The 22,837-nt window shown below is 35.9% G+C and overlaps 3 protein-coding genes across 4 annotated transcripts; 2 read left to right on the forward strand and 1 right to left on the reverse strand.

The window, feature by feature from the left end:
• Positions 1-1,207: 1,207 nt before the first annotated feature.
• Positions 1,208-6,591, forward strand: LOC147383628 (RING/U-box superfamily protein). The gene is made up of 7 exons (XM_086428016.1): positions 1,208-1,560; positions 1,745-2,050; positions 3,533-3,741; positions 3,828-3,876; positions 3,977-4,066; positions 4,214-4,276; positions 4,444-6,591. The coding sequence occupies exons 1-7, from the start codon at positions 1,393-1,395 to the stop codon at positions 6,112-6,114; spliced, it is 2,556 nt and encodes an 851-aa protein (XP_086284142.1). The 5' UTR covers positions 1,208-1,392; the 3' UTR covers positions 6,115-6,591.
• A 1,719-nt stretch (positions 6,592-8,310) lies between these two features.
• LOC147383629 (MADS-box protein AGL42-like) lies at positions 8,311-9,401 on the reverse strand. Its single transcript, XM_086428823.1, has one exon. The coding sequence runs from the start codon at positions 9,399-9,401 to the stop codon at positions 8,421-8,423; it is 981 nt and encodes a 326-aa protein (XP_086284949.1). The 3' UTR covers positions 8,311-8,420.
• Positions 9,402-12,740: 3,339 nt separating this feature from the next.
• On the forward strand, positions 12,741-22,691 carry LOC147383630 (calmodulin-binding transcription activator 3-like). 2 transcript variants are annotated; one of them, XM_086427892.1, is made up of 12 exons: positions 12,741-13,079; positions 13,538-13,657; positions 14,331-14,446; positions 14,897-14,985; positions 15,655-15,700; positions 16,271-16,541; positions 16,860-17,146; positions 18,002-18,490; positions 18,581-19,281; positions 19,798-20,383; positions 21,570-21,878; positions 22,381-22,691. In XM_086427892.1, exons 1-12 carry the CDS (start codon positions 13,040-13,042, stop codon positions 22,477-22,479), a joined length of 3,153 nt encoding a protein of 1,050 aa, XP_086284018.1. In that variant the 5' UTR covers positions 12,741-13,039; the 3' UTR covers positions 22,480-22,691. The 2 variants fall into 2 exon arrangements, with proteins under 2 accessions (XP_086284018.1, XP_086284017.1); XM_086427891.1 differs by having other exon boundaries at positions 12,742-13,079; positions 17,981-18,490.
• The last annotated feature ends 146 nt before the right edge of the window (positions 22,692-22,837 follow it).

Consider the following 22,837-nt stretch of genomic DNA (forward strand, 5'->3'; position numbering starts at 1 on the left):
GGTATCCCAAGTATTAAAAACAAAGTAGAGACATGAAATAAATATAAAATGCTACGTGTCACATTAACAATTGACTAACCCCAAGGGGTTGGGTTAGTGATAAGCCAAGCCTTGATAAGCTCTTCAAGAAGGGTAGGTCGAGTGTTCAAAACACTACAAAGCAATGAATTCCTTGGGGCCACCCTCTAGGGTCCGATTGAACCTTGACTCGACCAATTGGACGTAGGACTTTCTAAGGAGGCGATGCATTTGACCATGGGCTTAGTCTCACCTGAAGGGTGGGGATACTCTTGATAGGCAAAAAAGAAAAACACATTAACAATAGGCTTCCTCTAAGACTTTGAAGTGGCCTAATCAGACTCTGAGTTAGATGAGTCTACTCGATATTGGTTTGGCATGGTTTTTATATCGCCCATAGACAAGATAGATGGAAAAGAGTTCTCACATGTGCAAAATTTCGCAAGACAAACAAGATGACTCGGACGATATTATGAAAATCTCATTTGAGGAAGTATAATTTGTTCAAGTCAATCGAGATTTTTTATATTCTCATTAAAATTATTTATTTTTTAAATTTTAAAATAAAAATATGAACAATAAAAAAATAAAAATTAATTTAAAAAATAATTGATTGGTCAAACCAAATTTGTGGGTTAGTCGAATTTCATGCTTTGGTTCGTTGAATGGTCTAGTTAGCTGAACTTGACAAAAAATCGATGGATTAGTGCTTTGCTTCATTTAAATATCGACTCTCGTCTCCTTGAGATTAAAAATTGACTCTTAGTTATTAAGGCTTAAAGTGGGTCGGATTTTATTAAACATCCGAATTAAAATATGAGTCGGATACGGGTTGATAGAAGTCAAAGCATTTTTTTCAAAAGGGAAGAAGTCTTGAGTTCAAATCATATTTAAAGCCATATTTTTTAATAAATTCTGATCTGACTAACCCGAATCAATAAATTTGGTCGGATCAGATCCAGATATGAGTTTAAGAAAATAAAAAAACATGGGATATGGTTTGAGCCGGTAAGATTTGAGTCGGATCCGGATTTGGATCAAAATTAAAAATCCGGATATGAATATGAATAGACACATAACCGGCCCGAACCCGACCCGTTTTAAGCTGTACCAGTTAGAATCTGATTACGATTTCTCTTTATATTTGTATATGTATGTATTGTAATGCTTCTGTTTTTATCTATTTAAAAATTATAAGAGATCTTTTCCTCTTCCATCTTCACAAACCCTATTCTTCTTTTTCCTTCTTCCCAAATTCTCATCCTCTTCCATCTTCACAAACCCTGTTCTTCTTCTTCCATCTTCACAGATTCAAATTCTAATTTACCCTAATTTTTTTTTTCTCGGATTAGAGATCATCTATCTTCAGAATACATGGACGATAGTTGTGCTGTTTGCGCTGAAACTCTGGAATGGGTTGCGTATGGTCCTTGTGGCCATCGCGATGTCTGTTCAACGTGTGTTGCGCGATTGCGTTTCATATGTGAAGATCGGCGGTGTTGCATCTGCAAGACCGAATCTAATATGGTTTTCATCACCAAGGTAAGAGTTTTCAATTTTTATTTACTTTTTTTGAATCATCATCTCTGAATCTAGGTTTTATTTCCTTTTTAAGTTTGTGGCACCAAATATTTTGATGGATTTAATTATTCTTTTAAGTTTTTCTTTTTGAATTATAGATTTTTGGCCTGTGTGTTTAATTGAATTGGTGGATTGTTGGTTTTAGGCTTTAGGAGATTATACGAGAAAGATAGTCGATTTTTCGATTTTCCCATCAAATCCGAGTGAGGGACAGAATGGGTTATATTGGTACCATGAAGATACAGGAGCTTATTTCGATGATTCGGATCACTACAAGATGATCAAAGCAATGTGTAGGCTTTCATGTAGTGTATGTGACAAGATGGAGGATCGAGGAGTGAATGGTGGACCAAAGAGAAGGGGAAAGTTCCGGAACGTCGAGCAGTTGAAGAGTCATCTATTTCACGGGCACAAGTTGTTTATGTGCAGTTTATGTTTGGAAGGAAGGAAGGTAAATATCCAATTACCATTGTTGGTGTTTCTTTTATGTGATAACATGTTAGATTTGGATTTCAATTAGCAAAACGTTCATTCTTTGAAATATGACCCACTAAATTAATCTTAATTTAAAATATATATATATTTATAAGTATAAAAATTTATTAGAAGCCAAAAGAGAATACATAGGAGGCTGAGGAGGCCCCCAAGCATGAAAGCTAACAGAAAAAAACGAAAAAAACAAAAGAGCAACTACAAGAAACATATATCACAATCGGTCCCATCTAAAGACAAAGTTCTTGAAGGAGAACTCTAAGAAAAGAAATCCTTATTAAGCTTTGCTCAAATAAACAAGAGCCCAAGAACTTCCATAAACACCAAAGATATATTACCCTCCTTACCATGGAGCACCCTGTTTTTCTTCTCTTTCCAAAGCCCCCAAGCAATGGCCGAACGTGTGGTAATGCTATCGTGCCTAACATTATTTCTTGATTATATTAGTGAATTATAAATGAATAATCAAAGGTTTTGAGATGTCTATTTTCATGGATATTGTTTTGATCTTGTAAATAAGTTTGTCATGGTTATGGTTTTGATCATCAATTTTTCTGAAAACTTGTTTTACTCGCTTTCCTTGGCAGGTTAAGATCTGGGTTGAGGAAATCTAGGATTGATTGTATTTATTTAGCTCTCTCATGTGTGTTATGCTCTTTCACATTCAAAGTTCGATGATCAACTTTTTTGTGATTGTGAATTTCTGCATGTTTTATCTTTCTTTGCTTGCCTGAGGTGGGATGGCCAACATTTTTCTGTAAAGCCAGAGGCTGGTGTTTCTTATTTTGTTCTTCCTCACCCAAAATGGGATGATCAACATTTCTTTGTGATCCTTAGATGGGATGTGAGAAAGACCCACAATTTATTTCAAAGTCAGCCACATCTGACATTGTATCTTAAAATTTCCAACAATAGTTGTATTGGATCATGGGGTCTTGTCTGTTTAAAAGAGACCCAAAAGTTATTTCAAAGACAATCACATTTGACATCAAATATTAAAAGTACAAATAATAATTTTATTGGATCGAAGGGTTTTGGTTCGATAATCAGTTCTTTAATAGTTAAAATCACAATTCAGCAGGTGAAACAAAGATTGTGAGCTATGGTTTCTGTAAAAGAACTTTTGAGGATATGCTATGTAATAATGATTGTAACCTTGAGTTTCTGAGGACTGAATCAAGGTGTTTATTTATGTTGAATTGGGACTAGTTTGTTTCTGTTCTTACATACCTTGGCATAGAGATAGTCCTTTATTTTTGTATGTTTATATTTCTTTTAGAATATTCATATATCTTGGTCAGATATCTTGTTGTAATTATTACTTTAACTTGGAAGCAAATATTTTGGTTTGATATTTATTGTATGCATGTAACTTGCTCTGAGCATAAATGTTTTCCTCATGTGGAATTATCTCACTGGTTTTACTTGGGCTTTGGAGCAGGTATTCATTTGTGAACAAAAACTGTATACCAGATCACAGTTGACTCAACATATAAACACAGGTGATTCAGAGGTTGATGGCAGTGAGAGTGAAAGAGGTGGTTTCACGGGGCATCCCATGTGTGAATTTTGCAGAAAGCCATACTATGGGGATAACGAACTGTACACTCATATGTCTACTGAACATTTTACTTGTCACATGTGTCAAAGGTAGATTTAACTTTAATTCTGTAAAAGATACGTTTATCTGATTTTGCAATTCTAGAGAGCTAACCCATCCGTTTTTCTCAATGCAGGCAAAATCCAGGACAATACGAGTACTACAAAAATTATGATGATTTGGAGGTAAGTAGTCTTGGTTTTTCTTTGTTTCTTTTTTATATGGTTTTTGAAGGCTGTATTGAGTTCAAATTTGTTCATAATTTATCTTTGTTGTTTGTTTCAGATCCATTTCCGTCAACAGCATTTTCTATGTGAGGATGAGGCTTGCCTTGCCAAGAAGTTCATTGTTTTCCTATCAGAGTCTGAAATGAAGGTGACTTTTTAGTGCTTAAAAAGTGTTTATAGTTCTGTTTTCTTTTGATTTTTGCTAGTCTGTGTGACGAAGGCTGTTTCCTTCCCCCTTTCCATTTATTGTGGAGTATATTATTTACAAATTTATTTCCTTTTTTATTTGTTTCAGAGGCACAATTCTATAGAGCACGGGGGGCACATGTCTCGTTCTAAACGTAACGCTGCTCTTCAGGTACTTATTATCTGTCTTTTGTTTCCTATCAATTAGCATCCTTGTTGCATTAGGGGCAATTTATTGCTAAGTTCTGTACTTGTACAAACCATGCATACTTTGTGTTTTGTTTGTTGTTGTGTCTTTGGTACCATAACCATGTTCTACTCTCATTTTTTTGGCTCCAGATACCGACTAGCTTCCAATATCGGCGAAGTAATGAACAAAACCATCGTCGAGGAAGGGGACGTGGTTTGCATCTCGATTCATCTGAGAACCAACTTTCAATGGCCATTGAAGCCAGTTTAGAAACAGTCAATACGGATAACACAAACCATGACCCATCATCTAGTTCACAATTAGTTCCAGATCATAGACAGACTAGTGACATTGATGAGATTATGGGCCCCTTTGAATCATTAGCTACAACAGATTCCGAGGGTGGTTCAAGATATCTTCAGGCGCTGGGCCATTCTTCAAGGAATGTGCCATTAGAAGAGTCCTCCTTTCCTCCTCTCCCCATGGCACCAGCTAATATTCAACAGAAACCTAAACATGACTCAGAAGGGTTGGGTAAGAGCTCAATGGCTGCCCGTCTCCGCCGCCGCAACAATGGAACTGCACATGTCCTCAATAGAGCGCAGGCTTGGTCGGGAACAAATCAAGGACTTGCATCATCATCATCGTCTAGTAGTTCTGCGCAGTCCAGGCCCAAAGCAAATTATGGTCTCGTATCATCTAGTTCTGCAAGTTCACTACTGTCTAACTCAGCAATCAGGAATGAACAAACGCCCTCGAGTTATGCAAGTTCGGCTCAGACTAGACCCGCAGCAAGTCATGGACTTGCACCAACTAGTTCTGCGAGTTCTCCATGGATTTCAAGCATTAGCGCTAGACCTACAGTAGGTCATGGAGTTACATCAGCTAGTAGCACTCGAGTCATCCACTCTGCATCAGCTCCTAACCTGGTTGAGAGAGGATCGTTGGATTCTTCTTCTATGTTGGATTTTCCTCCTGTTTCTGTGATACAAAAGAACAAATTGCCCGCAAATAATCCACCTTTGCTGAAGGTTGAAGATGTGCACACAGCAAACAAATCCTTGGTGGAAATGATCCGCTCTGCTTTAGGATCTGACGAAGACAAGTTCACGGCTTTCAAAGACATATCTGCGGAGTATCGTTTGGGTGAGATTGACGCGGGAGAATATCTGTCCTATGTGCAACAGTTTGGCCTGACACATCTTATTCTAGATCTTGCTAGACTATGTCCTGATGCCAAGAAGCAGAGAGACCTTATCGAGACCCACAATGCAAGTGTGAAGCGCGAAAACATGCTAGCCAATGGTTTTGGCAACGGTGGTCTTCAAAAAAATGTGGGCAAAGGTTCCAATAAGGGTATAGGAAAGTGTATGGAGGAAGCAAACATTAGTTCAAGGGATACATTAACGGATAGTATTTTAAGCAGGGTAAGGAAACTACACGCAAATTATAAGCCGCCTTTGGAAGAAGAGGTGGTGGAGGTATTATCGAAGGATGGTTATCGTGGTGGTTCCAAGGGTAAATCAAAAGTGTCTATTATTGAAGAGCAACCACAACTGGGATTGAGTTCCGCAAGTAAAAATGATACTAAGTCAGCCGGTGTTGGTGGTGGAAGTAAGCAGAAGAAGAAGATTCCTAAGTTCCAAAGAGTACGTCTCGGTGATGGTGCTGCGATTTTAGATCATAAACAATCTGATTTTGGTTCTGAGAATGAAGACGAGACAACAGACTCTTCTGAAGGGTTACCAGTGCGTGGTGTTTGGCGAAATGGTGGAGGTCAGAGACTTGTGTCAAAGACACAGAAAGATCTTGCAAAATGAAGTTAAGCTATCGAAAAAAGAAAAATAAAAAAAAATAAAAAGCTAAGTTTGGGCTGCTAAGGGATGTGCTTTGTTTAGATCTTTTTTCCTGGATAATGGAGACAATCAGGTTCATCAAATTTTTTGGAAGATGTGGTGATTATACAAGAAACATGATATGGGGAACACAAATTGGGTCAATCTGAATCCATGCCAGCAAGTTATAGCTTGAAGTTACTAGTCTTTTTTTTTAATCTAAAATAGGAATTAGACTATTTTCATTTTTGGTTGTTTATGATGTGATTTGGTTTTTTTTGTTTTTTGTTTTTTTTTTTATATTATTAAAAAAAAAGTCAAACTACAATCGAGGCTCGGAAGTATTTATGCCTAGCCGAGATTCCTGAGAAGTTCTTGTACTTAGTAATTTTAATATATGTAATGTAATTATGGTTGAATCAAATGTTTTATCATGAGCAACCCCAAATGATTGATTTCTCATATAGATTGCCTTGCACCCTGGTCTTGGTCTTGCTTTGATTGAATTTATGATTAACTTTTTTTTTTTTTTCCTCTGAAAAATTAAAGGCTCAGACGTTGCGGCTTCATGGCATGACTAAATATTTTTTTTGAGTCGTGCTGCCAATGTGCTGACGAGAAGGTGCACGCATAAATAACTATAGATGCTTTCACTCGTATCTCGAGGAAACAGATCTATTAATACGATTTCTTTCAAAGTGTCAAATAAATAACTTAGCCAGAAGGGTCTAAAGCCCAGACAAGATCTGTTATGCCTTGAGAACATATGAGGCTCGACTGTTTGGGGGTGCATGCAACAGTTTTAACTTTTAAAGTTTATACACAATAGATGTCAAAAGGAAGAGTCCTGATTTTCTGACTCCCATACTTCTCCAGATATGTGGCTGGCATGTGTCGGAACCATTATTTTCTTTCTCGAGAAACACAATTTCACATCTCTGTAAATATGTGTAATTATGTATCACGAGAAAAAAATAATGGTTCTAACACATGCCACGTACATTAAAAATCATTATTCTAAAAAGGAATTTAAGCTATTAAAATTTCTCATTTCAACCCCCCCTTCCCCCTCCCCCTCTTTGACGAACTCTCTACATGTGCATGTACATAAATTTTTCTCGGGATACACAATTTTACATCTCCATAAAATATGTGCAATGGTGTGTTCTTAAGAAAAAAATCTATGAATATATGCACAACTACGTTGGGGAGAGTGTAGAGGTGAGAGTCAAGTTATCATTGTTCTTCTTGTTTCTATGGATCTCTATTATCAAATTTTATGGAACTAGAACCAAAGCCGTAACATTTCTCTTTGAACGATTCCGATTCTTGGTTCCTATCAATTCTAATTCTCAATTGTTTTGTTTTGAAGAGTCTCAACTATTATCGGCTCCAATAAAATATAGACATTTTTGAAAATCAAATTTTCGTGTGAACTATCACCTCTTCTTCCAATAAAATTTGATTTAGAAAACCTTCTTGTTAGGATATTTCTATGCTAAACTCATGAATCAACACAGTTAATCCAACTTAGATTTTTCTATCTTGATCAATATTTGGTGGATCCACACCACCTGATTGGTGAGATCTCTCCACATGATTCAAGATTTCCTTCTTCTTCTTCTTTTTTCATGGATGTAGATTCACTTACAAGACTTCTCATGAAAAATCAAAATAGAGAAGTCAAAAATACAATTTAAACGAACTTCTACAATCACCAATTAGTCTGATCAAAGATTCATTCGTCAGTGGGCCCAAAAGTGGGCAACTTTTTTGAAAATCAAATCTTGATGACACGTGTATAAATGAGCTGTTAACAATTGACATTACAGATGACCGTTTTACAGCACAGAATCATCAGAATCCCGTAATCCTAGGAACTAGACAGCTAATCCAACTCCACATTTTCACTGGACGAGGATCCACACCACCTGATTGGTGATCTTTCACCATGATTCAAGATTTTTTTTTATGGGTTTATTTTAAAATTAATTACAAATTACATTAATTCTCACAAAAATCAAAATAGAAGTAAAAGTAACAAGTTGCCACAAAAAAAAAAAAAAAAAAAAACCAAAATAGAAGGAAAAAATCTTCACACGTTAATATTCATTCTTGGTTTCTTACATACTATAATAAAATTATAAAACACACCCATCACCTTTTTACAAAATTGGGGAGAGATACCTTAATAATAGATCTAATGCCGAATTACTATCATGGTTAAACAACTAATTTAAAAAAAAAAACTCCTTAAAAACTGCTAGAGAGAGAGAGAGAGATTGCTCCGCTCACAACATAGCACCATTGAAACTAAAATCAAGATCTTGAGGGTTGTAGAAATTGAAGAACCCATCTGCAATAGGTTGATACCCCACCAACGGCTGAGATGATGGCACCATCGTTTGCGGCAAAACTGTTTGAATTGGTGATGGTTGATTGGCGAGAAAATCAAGATCTTTCCAATTCTGATCCACCCCAAAAAAATTATCCATTGTCCCAAACCCAGAGTTCATCAAAACTGGCCCACTTGATTGACATTGATGACCACACTGAACACAACAACTACCACTACTACTACTACTTCCAATATTGTCACCATAACAATAATTCAACGGTTCGATCATCGACATTGTAGAGTTGTATTCAACATCGAAATACATAGAATCATAAATACCTTGATTGATTGGTCGAGGTGGAGTTAATGGTTGTTGATGAAACCCATATTCCATCTCAAAAGTATTCATGTTATAAGGTAACTGAATTTGATTCTCAGCCTCTTTTCCATTGCCATTAATGGTGCCACTTTGCTTCATCTTCAGAAACTCAACCCTCTCTCTCAATTTTTCCACTTTAGAATCCAAAAAATTTCCCAAATTCCTCAACTCTTCTTCCGAAAACTTGTCCAACCTCTTGTCCCATGTTGGGTACACCAACCCATTGTTTTCTTCTCGAGTTCGACTCAATTCTTCCTCCAATTTTTTCTTCTTAGCTTCGATAAAGCTCGAAATATCAAGCTTACGCTTATCTCGATCATCTTTGCCAAAACTTCTGTAATGTTGAACAATCGAAGTAACCTTTGAAGATTCCTCTGGCCATGTCTCCATCTCTCCATTAGGACCAAAACAAACCATGCAAGCCTCCACACCACATAATGTAGATAACTCATAAACTTTCTTCTTCAAACCTTTATTTCTCTTCTTGAATGTTAAACTTCGACATTTCTCATCGGAAATTGGTTTAAGTGACAAACTTCCTCTTGAACGACCCATGATTCTATATTTGATAAATTAGCAAATTTGTAACTATAATGGTGTTTATATAGACTCATGTAATAATTAAATTTTGGAAACTTTTAAATTAAAAAAAAAAAAAAAAAAAGATACTTAGTATATAAAAAATTAGTAAGTTTGAGATTTACCGTATCAGACGTCCCTGTCTGTATTATACCGTTAGTATAATTGTTTTTTAGTAAGTTCGATATTTACATTATCAGATGCCAGCTTAGTATATTGGGAAGAAATGTTAATTACTTAATGCACCCTAAATCCGGTTCAAGAGTGCTAAGTGACCGTTTAGGACACTGATCTGACGTGGAGGTGTCTTTAGGACCAAAGAATTAAATTTTGATTTATTGAAAATGTAGAAAATGATAAAACACTTATAAGTCATCAAACTATAATCAATAATGATTTTCAATTAATGTTAATCTGATACCACCACGTGGTCATCTGACGTGGGATGTGTTAAAAGCATAGACTTTCATTCATCGGGATACACATCTCTACGGATTTGTGTACTCTGAGGCATAAAGTCTATGGTCCGGGCACACTACACATCAAGTGAGTATTCACGTGGGGGAGTTGGATTATCACGACTCATGATGTTCTAATTAAAAAGTCTTCACTCAGTTAACACTTAACTGACGTGGCAAGGACAAAGAATCATAGATTCTTTTCCTTTGAACTATGCTTTAAGTCCAACTAACTTAACTAATTTAGTAAAATTTCAACTCTTACTAAGAGTCATTAAGCTTAGCTTGTGGCATTGGTACATTACTGTAGATGACATGATTTTTGAACTTTGAATTATTTATTTAAAAAGTTGTTAATTTTCACCATTGAATTTTAATTTTAAATTTGAGAGTTTCGTGGAATTAATCCACTGTCAAAAACTTGGATTAAGTCTAAAAAAAAATGTTTTTTTTTTTTTTTTAAATATTTAAATTTGCATCTGAGTTTTTCCATGACATCCAGGATTGTGTTGTTGGATTGCCAATTTGGTTTTGGAAAATACCTCCACGTCAGTTTAGTGATGAAGCAGTGTTGTATAAAGATACTTCAGTATTTTTCTATATGTGTTTTTTTTTTTCCTTAACTACCCAATTTTTGAGCAATAACTTAGCAAATCCTGTTGATATAAATATTTCTAATATAGTTTAAAATGTAGTGGGTATAATATTTTGATAGGGTTCCTTCGGCTCACACTGTATGTAGTAATGTAACTGTGCAAAGTGATTTTTTTCATGTCGACAAGGAGCGAATCCTTTATAGTAGATTTTTTTCCTGCAATTCCCTACGATGATTTATTTATTTATTTATTTTTACAATCTTGAATTGACGACATTTAAAATCAATAACACCAACACCCTCTAATTTATCGAGAAAATATATTAAAAAAATTTTACAAAATAATTTTTTAAAATCACTATCAATGATTTTGAAAATGAACTACCCTTAAACTCTTAAATTTAAAGAGTGTAGATTTAGTCTTCACGGCAATATCTCAGCCGCTCAAAAGTATTGTTAAAAAAAAGAACTACTATAGAGAATCGAGCAAAGATTTGTTGTTTGAGTTGTGCTAATTTGACTATCCCACGTGGCAATACTCAATCGACTACCTGACATGACAAGTTTGGGAACCTTAGATCTAAGCTCCTCAGGATATACAGTCCCCTTGAGATACACTTCTTTTATGGGGAAGTGCAGTGTGTATCTCGTGTCGTTACCCATAGAGATCAAGGTGACTTGTTCGTCAAACAAGTGAATTTAAAAAAATATATATGTTTTAATATTAGATAATTATATTTAGATTGTTATATTTTTTTCATTTTAAAGCAAATTATTAGCCACTCAATCACACGTATACACAATAAAGAGTGTCAATGGATTGTTCCTGCTCCGTTCGATTCCTAAAACATGTAGAAATGGGACCATCATATTAATTTGTTTGATTCTGCTTCTTGTAGGATTTGATTTTGGTTTAAAATTAGTGGAATCGAAACCGGCTTTTACTTTTAATAAATGGATGATAAAAAATAAAAAAAACTCAATTAATGCTAGTATTCTATTTTCTTTATAAGCAAATATTTTTGTAATTGCAAATTGATTTAACAAATATATGAGTTTAACTCTTTTTTTTTTTCCAAAAACTAAAATCCATCTTTTTTTAATAGTAATAAACTTATAAAAAATGATATTTTAAATTAGAATACACAACTTATATGAAAGTGTGAAAATTTTTAAGTAATATCTATTAACTTTAAAAAATACAAATTTTTATTATTATTTATAATATAAAGATTTGGTCAAACAAATTGATTCCGAGAGGTTCAAAGCTAATAAGGAGCCTATGGGGGCAATTGCCCTGACGAAATTGGTTTTTTGAAATCTTTGCACTTATGTTTTATTTGGAGACATCCCGTATTTTTAACAAATTATACACTCATTTGCCCCTACTCCCTTACCTTATCCCAAATTTTGCCTCCCCCTTCAAGTTTTGTACATGACATTGTCTTTTGACTTGGGTGTTCTCTTATAGACTAATTAGAAATGACTTAAATATCATTTTCTTCAACTTCCGATCAAAAATATCCTCTCAATTGCCCTCTCTAAAAGTAGATCTTGATACTACCCCTAAATTCTGAGTACCCACAAGTACTCGTCCAGTAAACTCTATTAATTTTAATTTGATTTCTTCAAGATTGGAATATTGAAAATAAGGATCCAGAATCAAAACTTCTCTGGTCTAGTTAAATGGGTACTATTGACACCAATGGCTAAAGTGATGGGGAGTCGTGTTATGGTGACATTTGGATGTATTGCGATTCTCACATTTTTGACGTGGGTTGCACACATAATCATAGATGTGTTTTCTTGGGATACGAGTAAAAAGCATCTACCGTTATGTGTGCCCCAAATGTGAGAATCGCAGTAAATCAAATGTCACCCCAGCATTAGTGATGGCTAAAAGTCATTTACATGAATTTATCGTATTGGATCCTGAGTCAACTATAATGGTCAACTCAGTCGAAGATATAAACCAACTTAATACCGTATCTCGCGAAACACCTGTACGGTTTATAAGTACGACGTAATCTATGCCAAGTCAGACGAATAATCACGTAGAGAGTATTCTTTAATAGAGGGAAAATTATGCTGTCATTCTTTAGTGTCACAGTCCGTTGGATTTCCTCGGGAACACCACGATGGGTATGGTAAACAGGTTAAAGTGTGGAGAGAGATCACAGACCTTGACTTTTATCTCTCTCGTACTCTCAAGATATTTTAATGGTTCTGATTCGTTACATATAGGACCATAGAGGAGGTTTCTCTCCATTTTCCTTCGTTTCTTCCCTCTTTATCTCTTTGGGGGCCACACGGAGTAACAAAATGGACCGAGTTTAGGGTTTTTATTTCTCGAATCTTTGAACGTCGTTTTCACTATCCATCTTTCTTCACATCTTTTGTACCTTTTCGAGCAACAGTTGATTTTGATTTCGTTCTCAGCTTAATTGTCGATTGGTTGGATTGATTGAAGCTTGAAATTAGAAGATTTATCTGCAACTTGGTTTTTATTCTGCATTTTGAGACGGATTGAAGAGGGTTTTTTGCTGGATTAATGCCTGGGGATGTCTGAGAGCAGAAGATACGTTTCGAATCAACAATTAGGTCAGCTTTTGGGCCTTTTTTTTTTATTCTCTCTCGATCATTATTGTTATTTTGGGTATTTGTTTCGATTCCAACTTTGAATCTTTCAAAAATTTGGTCTTGGAACTTTCTCAGATTAAATACGTTGATTTCTTAGCCAAATATAGTATTTGTGGTTAAACATGGTGGATTAGTAATCTAGTTTTTATTGTTTGGTGGTTGGTTTTGATTTCTGGAGTCTGGAATTATGTTAGAGTTGATTGTCTATTTGAGATTTTAATAGCTCTAAGTGCCATCAGTTTTCTGAGTCTTTAAGTTGGATTTCAGTGAAGATTTATGCTTATAAGATGTAATATGGTAGTATAGTAGGTGTTGCTTGCTTACTCTATAGGTATTATAAGCCTCATTGCTGCCTTATTTGGCTTTGTATACAAGCGAATTGTAAGGATTTCACTGTATTTTTTACTTGGATTTAACAGACATCACGCAGTTGGTGTTAGAAGCACAACAACGTTGGCTCCGTCCACATGAAGTATGTGAAATCCTTCGCAACTATCAAAAGTTCTACTTAACACCAGATCCACCTCATAAGCCCACAGGTATGTCACTAGCTTCTTTATTTGTAGTTTGTCTTGAACTAATTTAACGATGACATTGTTATGTGTCATTAGGTTCTGATGTCAAGAGGGTATCTCATTAATTAGTATTTAATGGTCGATATACATAAGTGCATAGCTATGCTACATGAACAGAGGGCTTTGTACAATTATAGGAGAGTTGTGAGGACTCTCTTAAAGCTATGATTTCAAGTTTCAACCTTTGATGCATTAATTATGCAATTGAAAAATTTATGATGCTTGATGCTTTCAATTAAATAAGTAAGAGAGATCGGACCTACAAAAATAGGGCTCACATCTTTAGAGTGTTCTAAGTTGAAGAGAGTTATGTTGGGAGCTAGACATTTTCTTCGGTTCAGATGTTGGTTAATGGGTTGTGCTAACAAAAATCAACTATTGAGGCCAATATTACCAGGACATTTCAAAAATGGATGATCACAAGGATTGGTTTGCGATCACAGGGATTGGCTGATCTTGACTCTGCTTGGCACCTCCCGAGCCGATCAAGAAAAGGAAAAAAAAAATGAAAATAAAGGGTTTTGAAACCTTGATTTTAACTGCACCTTTTCCTGTTAAGAGAGCTACAAGAAGTTCTATATCTTTCTGTAAGTGTTTTTATAAGTTGATTTTAAGCTGGATTTTGTTTGTGTGATAGGTGGTTCTTTATTCTTGTTTGATCGAAAAGCACTTCGTTATTTCCGCAAGGATGGTCACAGCTGGAGAAAGAAGAAAGATGGAAAAACCGTCCGGGAAGCTCATGAAAAGTTAAAGGTGTGTTGTTCTTTCTATTATTTATATTTTTCATCATTTTGTACTCCGTTACATTTATATGATAGAATGTTTATGGACTCGATACATTTAGAGATGTCACACATTTTGTAATGTTTTTCTTGCAAATGACAATAAATCTCTAATTTCTGTAATACTAAGGGTTAAAAACCTTCACTTCTATATCCTCCTATCAATCCGATGATATGAACCTTATAGTTCAAGTTGACTGGTGAATTTGGACATCTTAACGGTACCCTGCTCCTCATACTTCCACCTTGTTAATGCTCTGTTATATTTTGCCTTTTACCTCTTTATTGTCCTGTCATAAAAGTGTTAAGAAAAGGTATATTCAGGGAAACTTCTCGTAGAAGTTGCTTGCTTTTAACTTTAGTATATTTATTCTTTTTTTCTGGATACTTCTATTTGTCTTATCTCATCTATTCTTTGTAGACTGGTAGCGTAGATGTTCTGCATTGCTATTATGCCCATGGTGAGGACAATGAGAACTTCCAAAGACGAAGTTATTGGATGCTTGATTCGTGAGTGTTCTTCTACTCCTACTGATTATGAAAGTTCAGTTGTTTATATCTATTGTACGACAAACAAATAGTTAGATATTAATATGCTTTTAGAAGCACATTTTTTGGGTTGGTCACTTTGATGTCAAAGTGTTTGCCTGGGAGGATCTTTTAAAAGATAAAATAATATCACATTATGGGAATGCATGAATGGATTAACTGGTGTTATAGTTTAAGGAATATCTTTTCTGATCAGTACTAGTTTAAGGTATATGTCATACAATATTTGGACATTGGGGATGAAATCTCTCTTAGGGAATGAAGTTGTATTTTGTTTATACGTGTGAAACAGTTTCCTGCGTGTAATTGGAAAAAAAAGCTTCTTTAATCATATCCTTCTCAATTGTTAAATGATACATGAAAGGAGGGATTGATATGTTATGTTTCTGAGAACCATCAAGTGATAGTTTGGTTGGAGGGACTGGCTGGCTTGAGGCAATGCAGTTCATATTAAGTGCATTTGATACTATTGTGAATGATTTTGTTTTTTGTTTCTCTATAATACAAATCCTTTTATGCCACCTTGTCATGCTCCTTGTGTGTCTCAAACAGCATTTCGATTTCCCATAGCTCGTCCTAATATTTCTGCATTTAATTCTCAACTGTTTGTTTTATTGTCCTTGTGTTCAGGAAGTTAGAGCACATTGTTCTTGTGCATTACAGAGAGGTAAAAGAGGTAATGCCCTACACCTTCATCCTGGTATGTAGCTCTTATGTTTTTCTGCAAATTTCCAATGGTCTAATATCAGAATTCCAAGATGTAGAGATCTGTAAGTTTCTACATGAGAAGCAGGGGAATTACTTAATAGCTTAGTCTTTTACAAGGAACTTATGTATACACCCTAAGTGCAACTATGACAAATAAGTGTTCTCGTGCGATAACTACTAAATGTTACCCAAGTTTTGAGGATGTCCTAAAAAATCATAGTATTATTTGTCAATCTTTTGAGGGTTATAGTTCATCTGCATGTGTGGTGAGTTTTGCGAGGTACACTAATTGGGTTATCTGGACATCCGAAGGACAACCCTCTTTATTTCATGCGTGAAATAGAAGAAAGTACATGCTTTGGTAAACAATGGAGTAAAAATAATTCATATTGGCTTGTGTTCAGAGTCATTCAGCAATTAATTAAAATTCAGAGCATCTTTGGGTGCTGGATTTGTCATGTCTTCACTCAGGGCTGTTGCTTAAGCTTGTAACAGAAGTTATGTAGAATTAAGTATTGACCAACTTATTTATCTCCAGGTTAACAGGTCTGGCATCCCCCGTTTATCAAATGCAGATCCCGGGACACAGATTGGAAGTGCTCAAACTTGTTTAGCACCTTTATCTGCACCGGTGGACTCTGTCCATGCATCTTATGCATCAAGCCCGAGTACTGTCAACTGGAATGGACAGGCACCTTCTGAACCTGATGATGTGGATTCTGGGGATGATCTTGGAACCTCATCTCTTGCTGAAACCGTCTCTTGTTATGGACGTCAGATTGATTCTTTACGCCCACATAACACATCAGGTAAACATACGTTGAGATACAATGCTCATGTATGAACACCCCTACAAATCTTGCATCCAATGATGATTGTCAAAAGCATTAGTGGGTCTCACTGGAAGCTGCTAGTAGTCTTTGCACTTCTTCCAGCAGATAGAAGCATTTTCTAAAAAAATTGCATAGCAAGTGTGAGGTATTGGTAGTTGTTAGATAGAAAATAAACTGTTTTTTTTTTCTTTCTCCAGGTTTATTTCTAATTCTGTCAACTACTTAATCTGTGTTGAAAATTTGCTCCCCAATCCAGGCATCCGCATACTAACAGGTGCCTTTTCTACTTGTCAGGATTTTCCAGCTTATTGGGGAATCATCTTGGAACAGGGTTTGGTGGAACTCATGATTCTAGCCCATCCATGTGGTCTGAAGTTCACAGCCACAGCAGAAACGCTACCGTGCAAGAGCCGAAGATTTCCTTTGACCAGTCTAACGGTCCTGATGATTTAACTGGAAATCTGACAGGCACTAAATTGGATGCTAGTAACTTGCTCAAAGATGGCTTTGGTGGTGGAAATATCGTGTTTCCTGATACCCATTGCCAAACATTACCAAGAGATTCTCTAAAACTAGTTCAGGTTTGCTGTCTCCATCATACCTGTTTCTTTTGATGATTCATCTCTTTCCCATATGCATCAGTTGTTTGCAGTATCTTCAATTAGCAGTACCTGTGGATACTTATTATATTATTACTGCATGTACATGTTATGAATACCTCTTTTACAATTGTCACTAGACAATCACTGAAGCCACCAAGCAAAGGCCTATTTATATCTCAAGGCCTCCTAATGATTGCCCTACACAACTTCCTCGGGGAACAAGCTGAGTTTCAATCAAACTAAGTGATATTTCTCAAATTCACCTATCCAACCAAAGTAAAATTTGTAAAATTAGATGAGCAGATTGCTTCTGAAATTCCTTTTCTAAGTTGTACATCAGCTTTTGGTTCAAATTAACCCAATGGGATGCTCTTTGTTTTTCAGTTTGGGCCATAGGGCTGCCCATTTCCAATTTTCAGGACATTGCAAAACCCATAATTCTCTTGTTGCACTATTTTGTTAGCAATTTCCAGAGGCTTCTGTTTTTATTGTTTTCTATATATTCCCTTCAAGTAATAACAAAGATCTTCAGAGGCATCTGTGATTAAATTTAAATTTTTTTCCCATTCATGAAGGATGTTTTATTAGATTTCTTACCTGAACCACAGTTTAAAGCATGATTTTTAGCTCATGCAGTGCACAGGGTGCAAAAACTGCTTGGTGTGGGGGAACATGTATCATTCTTCATACTTGCATATATAACCTAAATCCGAAAGGGCATCCTCTTTCTTGCTTCTTGCACTTTTTTCTTTACTATTTTGGATGATTCGACATTAAATTTCTGGTGTACTCATCAAATAAACACCATGACAGGATTTAACTCATACCCTTCAGGAACATCAGCATAATGAGAATGGTGAGCGTGCGGATTATTTTACCTCTGACATTTGCGCACAAAATGGGGCAGATAGTATGTTTCAGCTGTCAAAAGAGCATGATTTCCATTTAGTGCATCCTCAGTTTCAGAATAACTCTGGATCTCGCACTCTGATTGCTGCAAATGACCTATCTTTGGGATTTGGAAAGACCACACTAGAAGATGATACACATAATGATGAATCAGGACAGCTGAAGAAACTTGACAGCTTTGGGAGGTGGATGACTAAAGAAATTGGTGGAGATTGTGATGACTCCTTGATGGCTTCGGACTCGGGCAATTACTGGAATACACTTGATACTCAGAATGATGACAAGGAAGTCTCCAGTCTATCACGCCATATGCAATTGGTTGTTGATTCACTTGGCCCTTCCCTTTCCCAAAATCAGCTATTTACCATTCACGATTTCTCACCAGATTGGGCCTATTCGGGGGTTGAAACAAAGGTATGCATTTCTCAGAGACCTTATGATTAAGGAATTCGACCATATTCATGCTAATCCTACCTGCTCATAGCTAATGACTTTCTTTCTCAGGTATTGATCTCTGGTGCATTTTTGGGTGATTTAAAGCATCCTATTACTACCGAGTGGTGCTGTATGTTTGGTGAAGTTGAGGTTCCAGCTGAAAGCTTAAATGATAACGTCCTTCGATGTCAAGCTCCTCCACACGCTCCTGGGCGTGTTCCATTCTATATAACCAGCAGCAATAGGTTGTCCTGCAGTGAGGTGCGGGAGTTTGAATATCGTGAAAAGCCATCAGGAGACGCATTATTGGTTCCTGTTAAAAGTGATTGGGAATCTGAAATGCATTTTCAAATGCGTTTTGCAAAAATGATCTCTCTAGGATTAGACATGAAGTGGCTGGGCTGCTCTGTTGAAAAGTGTGATAAATGTGACCTGAAGAATGAATTGTTTTCAATGCGAAATGATGATGAAAAGGAGTGGGAAGAGATTGAGAAGGCTTACATGGCCTTCGAGGGAAATCATGAGAACCTTAGAGATACATTGTTTCAGAAGTTGCTGATGGACAGATTGTATGAGTGGCTTGTCTGTAAAGTCCATGAAGGAGGCAAAGGACCACATATTTTGGATGATGAAGGTCAAGGAGTTATCCATTTGGCAGCAGCTCTTGGTTATGAATGGGCAATGGCTCCAATAGTTGCTGCTGGTGTCAGTCCCAGTTTTAGAGATATACGTGGCAGGACGGGACTTCACTGGGCAGCATATTTTGGGAGGTTAAATTACTATCCCCAACTTTATTTCCCAGTTCAATAGAATTTGATTGTAGATAACCATATCTTTTGTCATCTCATGTTTTTTACTAAAAAGCTAGATGTATCATTATCAAATTTACGCTCTCATTTTCCAGGATTGGTTCATTGTTGGGATTTATAATATTTCATTTTGGAACGGCATATAAACTTTTAATAGGTATATTGCAACTTAATCCAATCATTTGATTTATGTCTTCAAGTGGTTGGGCGATCCCTCCTAACACCATATTATTCTTCAAGAAGTATGACACCATTCTTCTTCATGAGTATTTCTACGAACTCTTGAATAATGAATTATGATGTCTCATTGGACTTAGAGTTAATACTCTCTTAAATGATTTTTGATTGATAATATAATATGGTAAATCTGAACATTTACTGTAATTGTCTTATTTTATAGTTGCCTGTTATATGTGAACTAGTATTTTCTATGTCGTCATTATCCAATTCACTGTGTTATTAATGCTTCTTGGTCAGGGAGGAAACAGTTGTTGCACTTGTTAGATTGGGTGCAGCGCCAGGTGCGCTGGAGGACCCAACTTCAGAATTTCCTGGAGGACAAACAGCTGCTGATTTTGCATCAAGTAGAGGACATAAAGGGATTGCTGGATATTTAGCTGAGGCAGATTTGACTAGTCACCTGTCTTCATTGACTCTTAAGGAGAACGTGATGGAAAGTGTTGCTGCAACCATCGCAGCAGAAACGGCTGTTGAGACTGTAGAAGAACAAAGTGTTGTCCTTTCAGATGGAGGCAAAGAGAGGCAGTTGTCTCTGAAAGGGTCCCTGGCTGCTGTAAGAAAATCTGCTCAAGCAGCTGCTCTAATTCAAGTTGCCTTCCGTGCTCGTTCATTCCGTCATAGACAGTTAACTAAGAGTAGCGATGAAGATATTGAAATTTCACCTGACTTGGTTGTGCTTGCCTCTTTGAACAAAAAGGCGCAGAAGATGAGTCATTTCAGTGATTATTTGCATACTGCAGCTATAAAAATCCAACAAAAGTATCGTGGTTGGAAAGGACGAAAGGAATTTTTGAAGATACGCAACCGAATTGTGAAAATTCAGGTACCTATTGAATTTGGTGCTTCCTGGTTCCCATATTGATTTGTATAACATTCCATGGATGATTTTTGTTTGGTGGAATATTTTTATTATTGGAGTTCACAAATATTTTACTTTTAACTCTAGAATCTGTAGTCATCGATATCGTTATTGCCATCATCATAATCTACTCCTTATCCCAAATATTGGGATCTGCAACCTGAAGCCTATTTTGCATTCAACTTATCTGGTACCATATCTTCATATGTATCTTGCTATCATCTTTTTACTACTTCAATCCATGCCAGTTTTAGTCTTCCTCTTATTATTTTTAAGTATTTAAGTTGCACCAAAGCGCTATTCACAGAAGTCGTCGTTGATTTTTTGATATATACGCCTTACCATCTCAGGGGAATTTAGTGACTACAGTTATGTGGGATGATTAGCCAAATATATTAAAACAGTAGTGAAAGAGATTCTTGGAGAATATAAGGAAGAAACTCTAGGATAACACTTGGTAGAATGATGTGGTTTATAATGTCACTAGAGAAAAATGATCTATTCACCCGTGTCTTGATAAATTATTGGAAACAATGAAAACTTATGAAGATATAAAAATACTTATAGGAAGCCAAGAAATTAGTAAACTAAGCTAAACACATCGCATATGATCTATGTAATGAGTTAGAAATAATGAGGGTCAGATGTCTACAAGCTACAACAAATTAGACTATTAGACATAGGAAACCTAAAGACCTAGATCATGTTGGATGCATTAAGGGAGAAAATGAAAGAGTTTTGATAAAGGACAAAGATATGTTTTGCCTACTCTTTTTGTTTAAATCATCTGCATAACTCTATTAATGTGTTATTTCATTGTGATACGGTAGCATCTATAATACATGGAATTCTGATGCAATGATGATCAGAATTTGTATTTGCTAGCTTTTCAATTTTCTTGCACTATATGCCCATGTTTAGAATTCTACATCTGTTTTGGTGCATCAATTAAAATGTCTCTTCTGCTTTCAATATTCTGTCCTCAATCTGTTTTACAGCATTTTTTTTCCATGCTCTGGTATTGTACACAACCAAGAAGTTCAGGATTTCCTACTTTTGTTTTTTTTCAGACCTACTTGGGCATTATCATAGAACTAAATCTAGGCAGCGTTCTCAGTTGGTTCAATTTTGCTGATTTCTTTCCTTTCAGGCACATGTTAGGGGACATCAGGTTCGTAAGCAATATAAAAAGGTCATCTGGTCTGTTAGTATTGTTGAAAAGGCTATATTGCGTTGGAGGCGAAAAGGAGCTGGATTGCGAGGTTTTCGAGTTGGCAAAACAATTGAAAACGCCCAATCTGAAATTGGGAAGACTGACGAGTATGAGTTTCTGCGTCTTGGTCGGAAACAGAAAGTCGCTGGTGTAGAGAAGGCTCTAGCAAGAGTTCAATCCATGGTTCGTTACCCGGAAGCACGTGATCAGTATATGAGACTGGTTACAAATTTTCAGAAAATGAAGGTAACCATGCACTTCTGTGGTAACTTTCTTTAAATCTTCTCTCTTATCTAAGCTCATGCTACTTAATTCTGCTTGGTACTGTGGTCCTGCTTTTTTTATTTTCTATTTTAAAGTATCCTTTTATAATTGATTATGTTGATTTATAAAGAAGACAAAAATTGACGAAAAGAAGCAATGAAAGTTGCCGAGGGAGGAAATTTCTCAGAAGGTAAGAGAAAGAGAACTCTAATGAGCACTCGTCTGAGACTTCCTTCTTGCCTTGGTCTAAGAACCTTGTGTTCTCAAAGGTGGATTCATACCCTTGGGAATTAGCCCACTTTATAAATTTCAAGTGCCCTACAATCTATTGTTCATCAACCAAAAATGTCAGAATTTTGTTGAGATGCTAGAAGTGGTGATTGACAAGGGACAAAATCTGTTCTTTTTCATTTTGATTCCAGCCAATGTTTGATTTCCTCAACTCTGTTAACTCTTTTAAATTGATCTTCTATTTGTTTTGCAGATGGCCGGTGATGAAAGTAGCGCAAAAATGCAAATTCAAAATTCAGAAAAATGTACAACAGATGAAGATTTTCTTGCACTTAATTCCATGACAGATTAACTAACCATTAACATTCACCGTAATAATTATCTGACATGTATTGCTTAGATGTACGGGTGTTTGTTGTAAAACCATAGGAAGGGAGGAAGGAAAAAGAAAAGATAAAAAAGAAGATATACATGTATGATAGATATGCAACTGTTGGCTGTGGACAGGCATGATGGAATTGATGTAATGTAGAGCTAATATTATGAGGAGCCATTTTGTGAATCTATTTTAGTCTCTAATTTGTGGATCCTATGGTGATGGAATTAGTTAAGCTGTTTAATTTCGTATCTCAAGTATAAACTTAGCAGTCAATAATATACTAGTTAGGGTGATTTCCACATTTGCGAATAATTTGAAATTCCCACATGTT

This window comes from Akebia trifoliata, chromosome 16, assembly GCF_017979445.1.
Source record: "Akebia trifoliata isolate Shusen 1 chromosome 16, ASM1797944v1, whole genome shotgun sequence".
Lineage (NCBI taxonomy): Eukaryota > Viridiplantae > Streptophyta > Magnoliopsida > Ranunculales > Lardizabalaceae > Akebia > Akebia trifoliata.